At 35.6% G+C, this 15118-nt stretch overlaps 1 protein-coding gene across 2 annotated transcripts in view; it reads left to right on the top strand.

Moving 5' to 3' along the window:
* The first annotated feature begins 7390 nt into the window (after nt 1–7390).
* slc25a10b (solute carrier family 25 member 10b) overlaps nt 7391–15118 on the top strand; it is a 69365-nt gene continuing 61637 nt past the window's right edge. Inside the window, exons 1-3 of one of the 2 annotated variants that reach the window (XM_073926290.1) lie at nt 7391–7769; nt 13896–14015; nt 14432–14546. In XM_073926290.1, the coding sequence (XP_073782391.1) occupies nt 7680–7769; nt 13896–14015; nt 14432–14546 (325 nt within the window). In that variant the 5' untranslated portion in view covers nt 7391–7679. 2 annotated transcript variants of the gene reach the window in all.

Here is a 15118-nt window from a genome sequence, read left to right as displayed (position 1 = left end):
TATATATATATATATATATATATATATATATATATATAGTTGAAGTCAGAATTATTAGCCCCCCTTTGAATTTTATTTTATTTTTATATTTCCCAAATGATGTTTAACAGAGCGAGGAAATTTTCACAGTATGTCTGATAATATTTTTTCTTCTGGAGAAAGTCTTATTTGTTTTATTTCGGCTAGAATAAAAGCAGTTTTTAATTTTTTAAACAACATTTTACGGACAAAATTATTAGCCCCATTAATCTTTTTTTTTAGATAGTCTACAGAACAAACCATCATTAAACAATAACTTGCCTAATTGCCCTAACCTGCCTAGTTGACCTAATTAACCTAGTTAAACCTTTAAATGTCACTGTAAGCTGTATAGAAGCGTCTTGAAAAAGAATTAGTAAAATACTTTTTACTGTCATCATGGCATAATTCAGGGGGGCTAATAATTCTGACTTCAACTGTATATATATATATATATATATATATATATATATATATATACAGGGCTTGACATTAACTGTTTTGATCACCAGCCACTGTGGCTAGTAGATTTCCAACCTTACTAGCCACTTGCCATTTTCACTAGCCACAATTTTGTTGTTGGGAGAATGTATTTAGTATGAATATCTTACTTTGGCATGCTAAAATTACTTGATTTAAATTATGTTATGTCCACATGCATCCTTAACATTTTTTTACATGTATTTCACATGACTTTTTAAGGCTCAACTCTAAGGATTTATCAAACCACATCAAACTAATTATTTCCTTGCCACACTTTTTTTTTATGTGTCAAAACAAGCTAAATATAGCAGTATACATCAAGTTTAATTCAACAAAAATATTCGTAAAAAAAAACAAAAACAATATACATTTATAAAAATTATTCGCATTTATCTAAACTATACACCGTAGCTGAAGGTCCCAGATCATCAGATTAATATCAGAGTTAATATCCTATTAAAGCAGAATTATTGTAGAGGATGATAATTAAACCATATTAACAAAAATAACAGCAAGCAAAGGAAACATTTGCTTTCTTTACTGCATTTACTGATGGCACTCACAAGAGAAATTTGAGATCTGAAAAAGCATACACAGCCGCGTCTAGTGGATTCGCAAAAACAAAATCTGCAAAATAACATACCTCCTGGGACGTATTTGATGCTCTTCGAAATTATATATAGGGGTAAATAATCAAATTGAAGCCTGGGTTGGAACTATTACGTTGCCATTCAAGAGACTTAAATGAAGAACTATATGAAGAGATATGATAAAACGAACAAGTCATCTGTAGCAATACGAATACGAGCTTTCTGTAATAACTACTGTACTTCATAATTCTAAATAACAGTCCATGAGTGAGTGGTGTTTATGAGACTTTTATCATGCTTTTGTTCTTTTATTGTGCTCATGTTTCACAACTCAAGATCTGCAGGGACTTTCTTCATTAATTATGAAAAAAATGTAGGCGAGTTCATCAATGGCATGACTAAATATAGCATACAAATCTTATGAAGGACTTTTTTAAATTATTTTTTGTGTATTATTTGGAGCTTCTCATGTATAAAAAACACTTTTTTATTATATTTGTGTGTTATATGTTTAGTTAACAGGGACATTGCACATTAATAAAGCATTCCTGTTAATGTACCTGAATTAGCCAAAGACATTGTTACATCTGTAGTCACTGGACACAATGTTAAAAGTCAGCCTGATGAAAATGTCATTAAAATACACTAATAAAAGGCACTACTTCAAATGGCAATATACAGGATAAGTGTAATATGACTATTGTTGTTTATTATTATTATTATTACTAATAATAAAAATATTTGTCTGATGGTTTCAGTGTCTGTTTTTGTGTGCTGAAAAGAAATTACGTTTACTTGTCAAAAATGTATGAGGGAATTTTTGTTTAGACCATCCAAATACATTAGGAAATCTGAATTTATTCGTGTAAATGTATTAAACAGACATACAGTTGAAGTCAGAATTATTTACAAATGATGGTTTGGGGGGAAAAAAATTGCTTAAAGGAGCTAATAATTTTGACCGTAAAATGGTGTTTAAAAAATTAAAAACTGCTTTTATTCTAGTCGAAATAAAACAAATAAGACTTTCTCTAGATGAAAAAATATTATCAGACTTACTGTGAAATTTTCCTTGCTCTGTTAAACATTATTTGTGAAATATTTTAAAAAGAAAAGAAAATTCAAAGGGGGGCTAATAATTCTGACCTCAACTGTATTGTTGATTTCTGATGGCTTCTTTTACATCTTTAGTAGATGTCAGTTTAAGTTGCAGTTGTTTTCTTGATTTCAGTCATTCATCTGTTCTTTCAATGCTCAGTATAATTAACATTTGCATCTCTAGTCATTTATTTATGGCTGTATAATCTGTCTGTCTAATAAAGCCACTCATCCGACTGTGTGCATGTGCAGATGTTTACTCTGTGGATTGCGTAGTGTAAAAGCGTCGGCGGGATTGTAGAATGCAGGATTGACAATAAACAGAGAGTCCACTGTCAGTCTGATGATGATGATTATGATGATGTCATCGTGCTGCAGACTCCCTCACAAGCAGGCATTCATAAACATCAGTGTCTGACAGATATCATTAAACCACTATAAAGAAAGAGTACCAGGTTTTGGGCTTAAACTGTTTTTCCTTTACCCCCCAGTCGTGTTCACATCCCTTTACTTTAGTGTTCTCAAAATTGAGCAGTCTGTTTTAACTGCTCTTATATCATCACAAAAATCATTTTTCTCCACCAAATTTTTATTCAACACTCTTAAGCTGTAAACAATGTCTCAAAGAAGTGTTTAACATTAAGTTACAGAATTAGACATAAAATAACTGCAATGAAAATAAAATAGACGCTGAAAATATATTACAGAATGAACAAAAGATGACAGAAGTCAAAATACTTTGTTTTGTTACTAATAGAAAGCTCACTAAAATAACTATCCAACGCAATCTCACGGCAATTCGTAACTTTTTGATATAGTGGCTAATTCGTATAAATTCGTACATTCTAATTCGTACAATTTAGTATGATTTGCTCATCATCCAATGACGGTTGGGTTTAGGGGTGGGGTTATGTGCCATGCCTCCTTTTTAAAATCGTACATTTTCGTACAGATGAACTCGTACAAATTAGCCACTAAACTTGCAAAACGTAAAATACTTACGTTTTCTCGTGAGATCAGGCTTTAACTATCACAGGGTCTGACCAAAGAAATTGAAATTTAATCCATCTGAATGACTTAGGGCACATTGAAATACTCATTGTAAAACCTAAGGGTGTTATACAAGACTTTAGGAGTTTATGATTTTAAAAAAAGTATATATATTGTAATTAAATTGACTTATCATATTTGGTTCTTCACCCTATAAAGGGCTAAACTGTTGGTGTTTTAAGTGAGGGAATTATTGATGGAGATGGGATTAGCCCTGTTCTAAATGTCATGCAGATGTTTTTCTGTTCCGTTCTGTTCTGTTCTGTTGTGTTCTATTCTGTTCTTTTCTGTTCTATTGTACTCTGTTCGGTTCTGTTGTGTTCTATTCTGTTCCGCTCCATTTTATTCTGATCTATTTTATTCTATTCTATTTTTTTCTGGTATGTATTCTATTCTGTTCTATTATTTTCTGTTCTATTGCATTCTATTCTGTTTCTTTCTGTTCTGTTGTATTCTATTCTACTCTATCCCATTCTATTATTTTCTGTTTTATTCTGTTCTGTTTTATTCTGTTCTGTTGTATTATATTCTACTCTATCCCATTCTATTATTTCTTCTTTGTTCTGTTGAATTCTGTTCTATTCTATTCTGTTATATTTTATTTAGTTCTGTTCCATTTCTATGCTTTTCTGATCAGTTCTGTTGTGTTCTATTCTGTTCTTTTGTATTCTGCTCATTTCCATTCTATTGTTTGGTTTTGTTGTATGCTACTCTGTATGCTACTTCTGTTCTTTTCAGTTCTATTTATTTCTTATTCCATTCTATTCTTATCTATTCTTTTGTATTCTGTTCTGCTATTTTCCATTGTATTATATTTTGTTCTATTCTGTTCTATTCCATTCTATTATTTTCTGTTTTGTTGTATTGTATTCTGTTCTATCCTATTCTATTCTGTTCTTTGGATGAATGTTTCAATCCCAGTAGCTGAAGTACTGCAGATGTCCACAAGATGACAGTCAAACTCAAGGCTTCAAGTTCCACGTTTTCTATAAAAAAAAAGGAAAAATCTTTACAGCTACTGAAGAACCTTTAACATTACATTCTCATAACACAAGAGCTTCTTTTAGAAATACATCATTAAAATCTTCACTATTAGAAAATAAATATATGTTCACTCAATCATAAAAGTCATGTACACTTTGAAACCCCCCTTAAAGACACTTTAATTTTATTAAGAATGACTTTTCTCTGTACAACATTTATTCACAGATCACACAGACAACATAAATCACTAGCAAAAAAAGGTCCCATCAGTTAAATATTAATAAAAACTACTAATTATTTACTACTTTATAGATATCTCACCTTAAAGTGATTTTGCGCATGGTTTCAACATTCACCTCGAAAGCACTGTAAAAAAATCCTTATATTTTTAGGTTGAATCAAATTAATCTTATGAGTCCATTAAACTTAAAACAGCTTGCGTAACTCTTAAGTTAGAACATGAAATTAAGTTAGAACATGATTAACTTAGTTTAATAAGTTACAATGTACTAAAAACATATGCTGTCATGACTAATTGATCATAGAATTTTTTAGAGTGTAGATATAGTTCAAATTAAGAAACCTAAAGAGCATTACACTTGCCATTACGTCTATATTGTGTCAATTTTAAACACCTAATAGCCTTGTTTAACTGTAGCATATAGCCAGAGATGTATAAAGTACCAGAGACCCATACTTAAGTAAAAGTACAAGTGCTTTATCAAAAATTGACTTGAGTAGAAGTAGAAGTGCTCTTTAAGCACCATACTTAAGTGGAAGTACAAAAGTATTCAACATTTTTTGTACTTAAGTATTACAAGTAGTTTATTTCAAAATTTACTACTCAAGTACTGAAAGTAAAAGTACAAGTATTGTGTAATGTCGTTGTTAAAGAAAGCAGTCAAAATACACTAATTGTTTTGTTTATTTTAAATATCTTTTTGGGGTACTTGATTAAGCAGAACGAAAAGAAACATGGCTTATCATACTGTTTTTCTGTGTAAATAGTTTCTATAGTACAAGAGCTCACATCGTCAGGCCCTTTAACCAGAAAACTTCACTCACATATACATTCTCTCTCTCACACACACACACACACTGCCCTGCACACACCTAAATGTACACTCTCTCCCCACTCTCACACATTCATACACTCTTACACACACAGTTCTCTCTCTATCTCTCTCTCTCACACACACATTTTTGTGAATTGTGGGGACATTACATAGGTTGCAATTGTTTTTACACTCTCTCTTACACACACACACACGTTCAATCACACTGTTGTTTTCTCTTACACATTATTCACTCTCACTCACACACACACAAACACACTCACACTTTGGGAGTTTTGAAGTTTGATTGCTTTAAAATAAAAAGCTTTAAACTAAACAAGCAAACTAAATCCTGCTTCACAAATTCACTTGATTTTGATTTTATTGTAAAAAAAAAAAACAGGAAAATGTGTATATTACTGTGTTAAATGAAAATCTGAAATATTTTATGGCTTATGGCTATGATTTAGTAATAATTTTTATTTATTTTTATTATGTTTTTAATGAAATTGGTCTTACAGTTAATATTTTCTGTAGTATATTTATTAATTCTGGTACTTTTACCATAAACCAACATCTCAACCATTTGGTAGAGGCTGATATTTTAGAAATAATGTGATGTGTTGAATAAAAATGCACTGGTTGTGTTAACTAGCGACATTAGGAGTTAAGAAATGCAATCAAAAAAAATTCTATTGCTTTTGTCTTGGTGTGACAGTTAAAGGGGTTTTTGTAATAAAATCTTGTCCTTTAATACAGCAGTCAGATATACGAACTGTGCCCTTAATTTGACCTGCTCAAAGAAAACACTCTTCCTGGATGTATCAAACAAAACTCATGCACAGAAGACAGCACAAGCATTTACAGCTAATAAACTCATGTCAATATTATCCCGCCTGCTTTTTGAGCGATGACAGGCGGGTCTTACACGGCTATGATTGGTTATTGTCCTCAACAGAAAGGGCTTTTGAAATATAAGCGCTGTTCACCCATGGCGGGAAGAATACGCGATTATCACAGGTAATAGACACAGTGGAGAAAACTTGGCACGCTCATGTCTGGATCCACAGCTTTAACAGCTAAGAAGAGAGAAAAAGTTACCTTACAAACTGGCCAGCAGGTCAAATGTCCAAAGTGAGAGAGCGAGAGATAGACAGAGGTGAAGTTTTACAACATTTCTCCCTAATAGTAAACTAGCGGCTGGAGTGCTGTGCCGCTTCGCCCTCGCGCCTCCGTCCTTCGCCATAGTATTGCGACATCGCTCATAGGAGATAAATGACGTCATCACGTAATTACCGGGTATGACCTATTACTGAACTGATATCAATCATTTTGACACCCCTAGTAACGAGTAACGATGCAGCACATAAAAAAATCTATCGGAGTAAAAGTATTAAACTCATGTAAAATATGTACTTAAGTAAAAGTGGAAGTAGGAGAAAAAAAATAATATTCCAGTAAAGTACAGATACTGCCTTTTAGTACTTAAGTACAGTAGTGAAGTAGTTCTACTTCGTTACTATACATCTCTGCATATAGCTAACAGTTATTTAACGGATCATTGTTTTAATTTTTATTAATAGTTATTTTTCATTTTATAATTTAGCAATGAGCCTATTTTATGCAAAGACAGATATTGTACATGTGTTTAATTTACTTTATAAATTGTTATGTAACACATTAGATATTAATTACATTTAAATTAGTTTTATTTGTTCTTATATCTACTACTGTTATATTATGCCTACTGTATACTGTTAGATTATATTAGTATTTCTTTTTTAATCGTATCAGTGCTTATCAGTATTAGCCTACGTGAAAGTCAAGGACTTGGAAGCCAAGGAGAGCCTATGGTAATTATTACAAATCCTAAACAGACATAACATCGAGATAAACACTCCTTCAAACAGCCCGACAGGTACATCAATCTCCCAGATCACACGTTTATTGACCCACTAAACTCTTTACACAACGCTATTGTGGCTGTATTGTGTCACGGCTTGGTTGAATGAGGAAATGCTTCTTCTTAAAGAGACAGTGCTTCAGTCCTGTGCTGCTTCCGTCTCTGAGCGGCTGCTGTCTCTTTAAGAGCCCAGAGCTCGTTGTCAATGAGCGGTGAACAGGCGGATGGATGTTTCTCTCCGTCTGCATTGTAATGTGTGTGTGTCGGTAACTGAAGAGGTGGATCTGGCGCACCGGGAGGCAGTTCCACTTTCCGTGAGAGCAATTGGCTGCGCGTGAACTTTGCGACTCTTGTTTGTCCGCGCGCACTGGTCACGCACGCTGCGCGTTCTCAGGATGATTAGCGACATCATACACACTTTAGCCAAGGCAGAACTCTGTGTGTAGCGGACATAACCTATCACGTGCAGAGAGAGAGAAGCTGACGGTAACCGGAGAGATGGCGGAGAAACGGATGTCGCGTTGGTATTTCGGTGGAATCGCGTCGTGCGGAGCCGCCTGCTGCACGCACCCGCTGGACCTGATCAAGGTGAGTTTGCGATTGGATTAACCTCTAGAGGAGAAAAGTAGTTTTGTTCTTTATTTGTTTGGGGAAAATATAGCATTCATAAATGTCGATCGGCCGCAAGAATAGTTTTAAAGGTCTGGTGAAATCTAAATGAAGTTTGTTTAGATGTTAGTATCAGTGTGTTAGCCTTAAGGATATGTATAAGCTAGCAAGCTTTAAAATACTGAAATAATTTGCGTTTATAAGATATAAACGACCATAGCTTGCAGTTTGTCTGAATGAGTCAATTAATTTTTTGACGTCATGCCTGACATGCCTCGCCCCCTATATAAACATTCAAAGCTAGCATTATCTTGCCTCCCCCTAATTGAGTCCATTATTTTTTGACATCATTTCATAATAGATGTCTCAAACCTTCTGACCAATCAAGTGCTCTCTAGTGTCTCACATGTTCCGCCCCCTACAAGATGCCTTTTAATTTGATTTGATTTAGGTGAGTTTGTGCATTGACCTTATTCTCCGCAGACGAGCGGGCGCTGCCATTTGAATCTTTTTGGCTCGAGACTTCCGGTCTCATTCACTTCCATTTATTTTTAGACATTAAAAACTGTTCGTTTCGCTGTTTGATGTTGTAAACTGATATTTCCTTGTTATATTATTCTACTTGGTCTGTATAGTCATGCAAACATTTGTTTTTAGAGCAAGTAGTTTGACTGTTTTTTGCCGTTTATTATTCCTTGTCATTTCTCCCATAGGCGACTGAAACGGAAGTTCTAAGACAATCGCGAAAACAGGCGCATTTCCGCATTTTAGAATAAGGTCAATAAAGTAATTTTTAGAGGGGAAAAATGTTTTGTTATTTATTAGTTTATTATGTTAGGAAAATATCGCATTCGTAAATGTCGATGGGCGACACAAACAGTTCTGTGCATTTTAAAGGTCAGGTGAAATCAAATTAAGATATTTTTAGATGTTAGTATCAGTGTGTTAGCCTTAGGGATATCGATAAGCTAGCGTGCTCTAAAAGACTGACATAGTTCGCGTTTATAAGATATAAACATCCAAAGCTTGCAGTTTGTCTGAATGAGTCAATTCGTTTTTTGACGTCATGCCTGACATGCCTCGCCCCCTATATAAACATTCAAAGCTGGCATTATCTTGCCTCCCCCTAATTGAGTCCATTATTTTTTGACATCACCTTATACTTAGATGTCTTAAGTCTTCTGACCAATCAAGTGCTCTCTAGTGTCTCACATGCTCCGCCCCCTTCAAGATGCCTTTTAATTTGATTTGATCTAGGTGGGTTTTGTATAAATTAACTTTTCGAGGAGGAAAAAAGTTTTGTTATTTATTAGTTTATTATGTTTGGAAAATATCGCATTCGTAAATGTCGATGGTCAACACAAACAGTTCTGTGCATTTTAAAGGTCAGGTGAAATCAAATTAAGTGTTTTTAGATATTAGTATCAGTGTGTTAGCTTTAGCGATACGTATAAACTAGTGTGGTCTAAAAGACTGACATCGAGTTTAGAAGATATAAGAATCCAAAGCGTGCAGTTTGTCATTTCCACCTAATCATTTTATTTTTGACGTCATCTCATACTTTAATTTGTCATCAAATCTTCTGACCAATCAATGCTCTCTAGTGTCTGACATGCCCCGCCCCTGGAAGACACTTTTAATTTTCGTTTAATTTGATGAGCTGGAGCTCAACCACTCTCACTGGCAGAGCTGAAATTTAAACGAAAGCCTACTAGCTGTTTGTTTTCAAAGGGGAGGAACTTCTATATGTCCCATCCTATTTTCATATTTCAGAATTGATGAACTACACTGGCTGTAATGTATGGGTGTTTCCCAGTTCTGGGTTGCTAGAAGGGCATCCGCTATGTAAAACATATGCTGGAATAGTTGGTGGTTCATTCCGCTGTAACAACCTTTGATGAATAAATAGAGTAAGCCGAAAGAAAATGAATGAATGAATAGATTTTTCCTGTTGATTATAAGCCTGTCCTGAGGCCGCTTTGATGGATATTTAATGACAGTGAAGGACGTTGTTGAAGTTCACATGCAGTCTGAGCTTATAATAGAGTTGGACAAGAGAACTGTACTGTGATTTTTTAGACGCACACTGCTCTGATTTGAAGACAGTGTTTTACATGCTGTACTGTCATATTTAAGGGCAGTGGTGTTTCAGCATCAGCACTTTATTGTGCTGGGTAATCCTGAATCAGACGCTTATGAGAGAGAGGCTATACTTCATTTACATCAGATAACGTGAGTGAGTGAGTGAGTGAGTGAGTGAGTGTGTATTTGAGTGTACATACAATTGTGTGCGCACGAGTGTGAATATATTTGAGTGTGTGTTCTAGTGTAAGCATGTGCTGGTATATTTATAAGTGCACATACCATTGTGCGTACAAGTGTGTTAATATTTTTACATATAAGGCATATAACATATCTATTAGGCATATAATTGTGTGTGTGCGTGCGCACGTACAAGTGTGTGGACTCAATCCATGTTTTTTCATGATTTTTACTTGTGTTGTCACCAGGTGTGTGTCCAGTGTGTTGGTCTTTTCTTGTCTTGTGTCTGTTTGTACTTCAGTTGTTCTGCTGTGTGTTTCTCTCCACTCAGAGCTGAATATCAGGTGTCCTGAAGCTCCAGCTGGAATCAAAGAATGAATGAATGACTGAATGAGTAAATGAATGAACACACGAGCGACGGAATGTACTTGTGAACAAATAAATAAACGGACAAGTGAATGAATGGACGAGTGCATGATTAAATCAATGGACAAATAAATGAATGAACAAATTAGTGAATGAATGAATGAATAAAAAATTAATGAATGAACGAATGAGTGAGTGAATGAATGATTGTATCAGTAAATGAATGATCGAATTAAGTAATTAATGATTGACCAACAGAGGGAATGAATGAATAAATGACTGAATAAGGGAATGAATGAATGAATGAATTTGTGAATGAGGGAATGAATGAATGACTGAATGAGGGAATGAGTGAATAATTAAATAAATTGAATGAATGAATAAATGAATGTGTGTGTGAATGAATCAATGAATGAATCAATCAATGAATAAATGAATCAATGAATGACCGACCAAATAAATAAATGACTGACTGAAGAAATGACCGAATGAGGAAATAAATGAGTGAATGCCCAAGTGACTAAATGTTGAATTATTGAGCAAGTAGATGAATGAACGAATTAGTAAACAAATGAATGACTGAAAAATTAATGAATGAACGAATGAGTAAATGAACCAAGAAATGACCATTGAGTGAATGAAATAATAAATGACCGAATGAGTGTATGAATGATCATATCAGTGAATGAATGACCTAATTAAGTAATTAATGATTGACCAACTGAGTGAATGAATGAATAAATGACTGAATGAATGAATAAATTTGTGAATGAGGGAATGAATGAATAATTGAGTAAATTAATGAATGATTAACTGATTGAGTGAATGAATGAATAATCAAGTAAATAAATGAGTGAGTGAGTGAATGAATGAATGAAAGAATGAATAATTGAGTAAATTAATGAATGATTGAGTGAGTGAGTGAGTGAGTGAGTGATTGAATGAATAGACAAATAAATAAATGAATGAACGAATTGGTAAACGAATGAAAGAATGAAATTTAATGAATGAGTGAATATACCAAGTAATGACCATTGAGTGAATGAAATAACGAATAACCGAATGAGTGAATGAATGATCATATCAGTGAATGAATGACCAAATTAAGTAATTAATGATTGACCAACTGAGTGAATGAATGAATAAATAAATGTGTGAATCATGGAATGAATAAATGAATAATTGAGTAAATTATTGAGTGAGTGAGTGAATGAATGAAAGAATGAATAATTGAGTAAATTAATGATTGAGTGAGTGAGTGAGTGAGTGAGTGAGTGAGTGAGTGAGTGAGTGAATGAATGAATAAATAAACGAATGACCAAATAAGTAAATGACTGACTAAAGAAATGGCCGAATGTGGAAATGAATTACTGAATTACTAAATGACGAATGAGGGAGCGAGTGAATGAATGAATATATTGAGAGTACACACACTATTATCTCAGATGAGTCTCAAGAAAACCAAAACAAGACCACAGATAAGCAGAGTACACACACACTCACACACACTCACTCAAATTGACTAAAGGCCAATTTGATGAGTTTTTTTATGTTTGTGTGCATGTACTTGTCGATTTGTCTTGTGTGTGCGTGTGTGTGTGTGTGTGTGTGTGTGTGTGTGTGTGTGCGTGTGTGTGTGTTGTGAAGAGGTGAAAGGTCAGCACAGTAAAATGTCTGTTTGTTTAATGTGAGAGCGCGAGACCCTCGTGAGTCCACTCTGAGCCAATGACCTCTGATACAATTACTCCGAGCAAATACAGTTCACTGTATAGTCGGGACACTTCTGAAGAGCCTATTTAAAGACACTGTTCACCCAAAAATGAAGGTCCTGTCATCATTTACTCCTCTTGTTCCAAACCTATTTCTATTCTGCTGAACACAAAAGAAGTTATTTTGAAGAATGTTGGCCACCGGTAACCATTGACTTCCAGAGAATTTATTCCAGCTATTAAAAATCAATGGTCACCAATTCCCGACATTCTTCAAAATATCTTCTTTTGTGTTGAGTAGAAAAATAGAATAGTTTGTTAATCAAATATTGGATTCTGTAGTGAAATAAATAGACGTACAAATTATTTTATATACAAATAAACGTCCCACAACTACTAAGAACTTACTAAAAAGTGCATTCACAAATATGAATGAGTGAGTTATTGTTCATTAATTATTGCAGGTCAACTAATTCTAACAGGACATGTTGAAATATTGTAAGTCAACAATAATCTTTGTATGTAATAAATGATTTGTTTTTATACCCACTTGAATGCCTTAATGGAAATCAAAGGTCATGGTTCCTCAATTAATTAATTAATTCATTCATTCATTCATTCATCATTCATTCATTCTCCTTCAGCTTAGTCCAGGGGTGGCCAACCCTGTTCCTGGAGAGCCATCTTTCTGCAGATTTCAGCTGCAGCCCATATCAAACACACCTGCCTGTTATTATAACGTGGTGTTCAGGTCCTGATATGGTTAGCAACGGAAATTGATGAACTAAATTGGCTGTTGTGTGTGTGTGTGTGTGTGTGTGTGTGTGTGTGTGTGTGTGTGTGTGTGTGTGTGTGTGCGTGTGCGCGCGCGTGTGTGCGCGCGTGTGTGTGTGCGCGCGCACGTGTGTGTGCGTGTGTGTGTATGGGTGTTTTCCAGTACTGGGTTGCAGCTGGAAGGTTATCCGCTGTGTAAAACCCATTATAGATTAGTTGGCGGTTCATTCCACTGTGGCGACCTCTAAAGAATAAGAGACTAAGCTGAAGGAATATGAATGAATAAGACTGCAGTATTTCCTCCAGTAGTTTCCTGCTGGTGTGTCGCAGGAGTGTACAGGAGCATTAAAGCATTATTACAGTCTGTTCCTGCCTTGAACTGAGCGACACGTCGACTTATTGTTGACCTGAATTGTTGGCATACTAGTGAGAGTAACCGTTGGCCTCTATTCAGACGTGTGTGAGAAAGAGAGAGATTTAGATCAGGTTGTGTGTGTGTGTGTGTGTGTGTGTGTGTGTGTGTGTGTGTTTGTTTGTTGTGTGTATTAAAAAGAGAGTTTTAGTTCAGGTTGTGTGTGTGTGTGTGCGTGCGTGCGTGTGTGTTTGGGTTCGTTTCATGTTTCATCATGTATTTAATGCTTGAGTAGATAAGCTGTTACTCAATACTCTACACCTCATTTCACACCGTTGACAAAATCTGCTGTTAAACATCAGTAAAACACACATTTATTGTTTGTAAAGAAATATTTGAAGTGTTTTATATGATCTGTATTGATGGCTGAAGCTGTAGTGTTGGTGTAGGTCAGTAAAAAAAACAGTTAAACCTGTTAAAAGAAAACCTATGGAATGTCCCCACAATTCACAAAACCCAAACGTGTGCGTGCGTGTGTGCGTGTGTGCGTGTGTGTGTGTGTGTGTGATACTTTTTGTGTTGGTCTGTATGAGTGTGTGTGTGTGTGATTGTGTGTGTAGTAACTGTGCTGTTGTTGTTCAGGTGCACCTGCAGACGCAGCAGGAGGTGAAGATGAGGATGATGGGGATGGCGATACACGTGGTGAAGAACGACGGCTTTCTGGCACTTTACAGCGGACTCAGCGCTTCACTATGCAGACAGGTCAGATCACACACACACACACACACGCACACTCCTGCATGAACTGCTCACACATACTTCATCCTTCAAGCTCGTATTAACATGAGTTTTGGAGATAAAGAGTGAAGTAATCCTGCAGATCAGATCACTGCTGCTAAACATAAACAGAACTGATCTGCTGAACTGATTAGATGTCGAGTGTTCAGCATGACTGTGCAAAACAATGTGAATGGCATTTATTTCAGTGACTATCAGTTTCTGTGCGGGAATTATGGAAGTGGATTAGGGCAAAATTAATTAAACCGTCTACTATATCATTAAATTCATTATATTGAGAAATCATAACATGGTACATTTTGAGAAAAAAAAGTGATGTTGAGAATATATGTGCGCACGTGTGTGTGCACGTGTGTGTGTGTGTGTGTGTGTGTGTTCAGATGTCGTATTCTCTGACGCGGTTTGCGATCTACGAGACGGTCAGAGATATGCTGGGCAGCGGCAGTCAGGGCCCCATGCCTTTCTATCAGAAGGTGCTGCTGGGAGCATTCGGAGGTAAAACACACTCATAACCACCAGAGATCAGGGGTGTTGCCTGAAATAAAGTATATAAATATATATATATATATATAAAACATACATATACCCCCTGTTTAGATATATACCCTCAGTTAGAGACAGTCATTTTTGGAGCACACTTCCGATTGATTTAAGGGGTGTTTCAAATTATTCATTCATTCATTCATTCATTCATTCATTTTCTTGTCAGCTTAGTCCCTTTATTAACCCGGGGTCGCCACAGTGGAATGAACCGCCAACTTATCCAGCAAGTTTTTACACAGCGGATGCCCTTTCAGCCGCAACCCATCTCTGGGAAACATCCATAGACTCACACACACACACTCATACACTACGGACAATTTAGCCCACCCAATTCACCTGTACCACATGTATTTGGACTGTGAGGGAAACCAGAGCACCCGGAGGAAACCCACACGAAGGCAGGGAGAACATGCAAACTCCACACAGAAACGCCAACTGACCTGAGGTTCTAACCAGCGACCTTCTTGCTGTGAGGCGACAGCGCTACCTACTGCGCCACTGCATCGCCCCTGTTTCAAATTATT

This window comes from Danio rerio, chromosome 1, assembly GCF_049306965.1.
Source record: "Danio rerio strain Tuebingen ecotype United States chromosome 1, GRCz12tu, whole genome shotgun sequence".
Lineage (NCBI taxonomy): Eukaryota > Metazoa > Chordata > Actinopteri > Cypriniformes > Danionidae > Danio > Danio rerio.
Note: the sequence above shows the minus strand (reverse complement) of the source record. Positions and strands in the feature narration are given on the sequence as shown.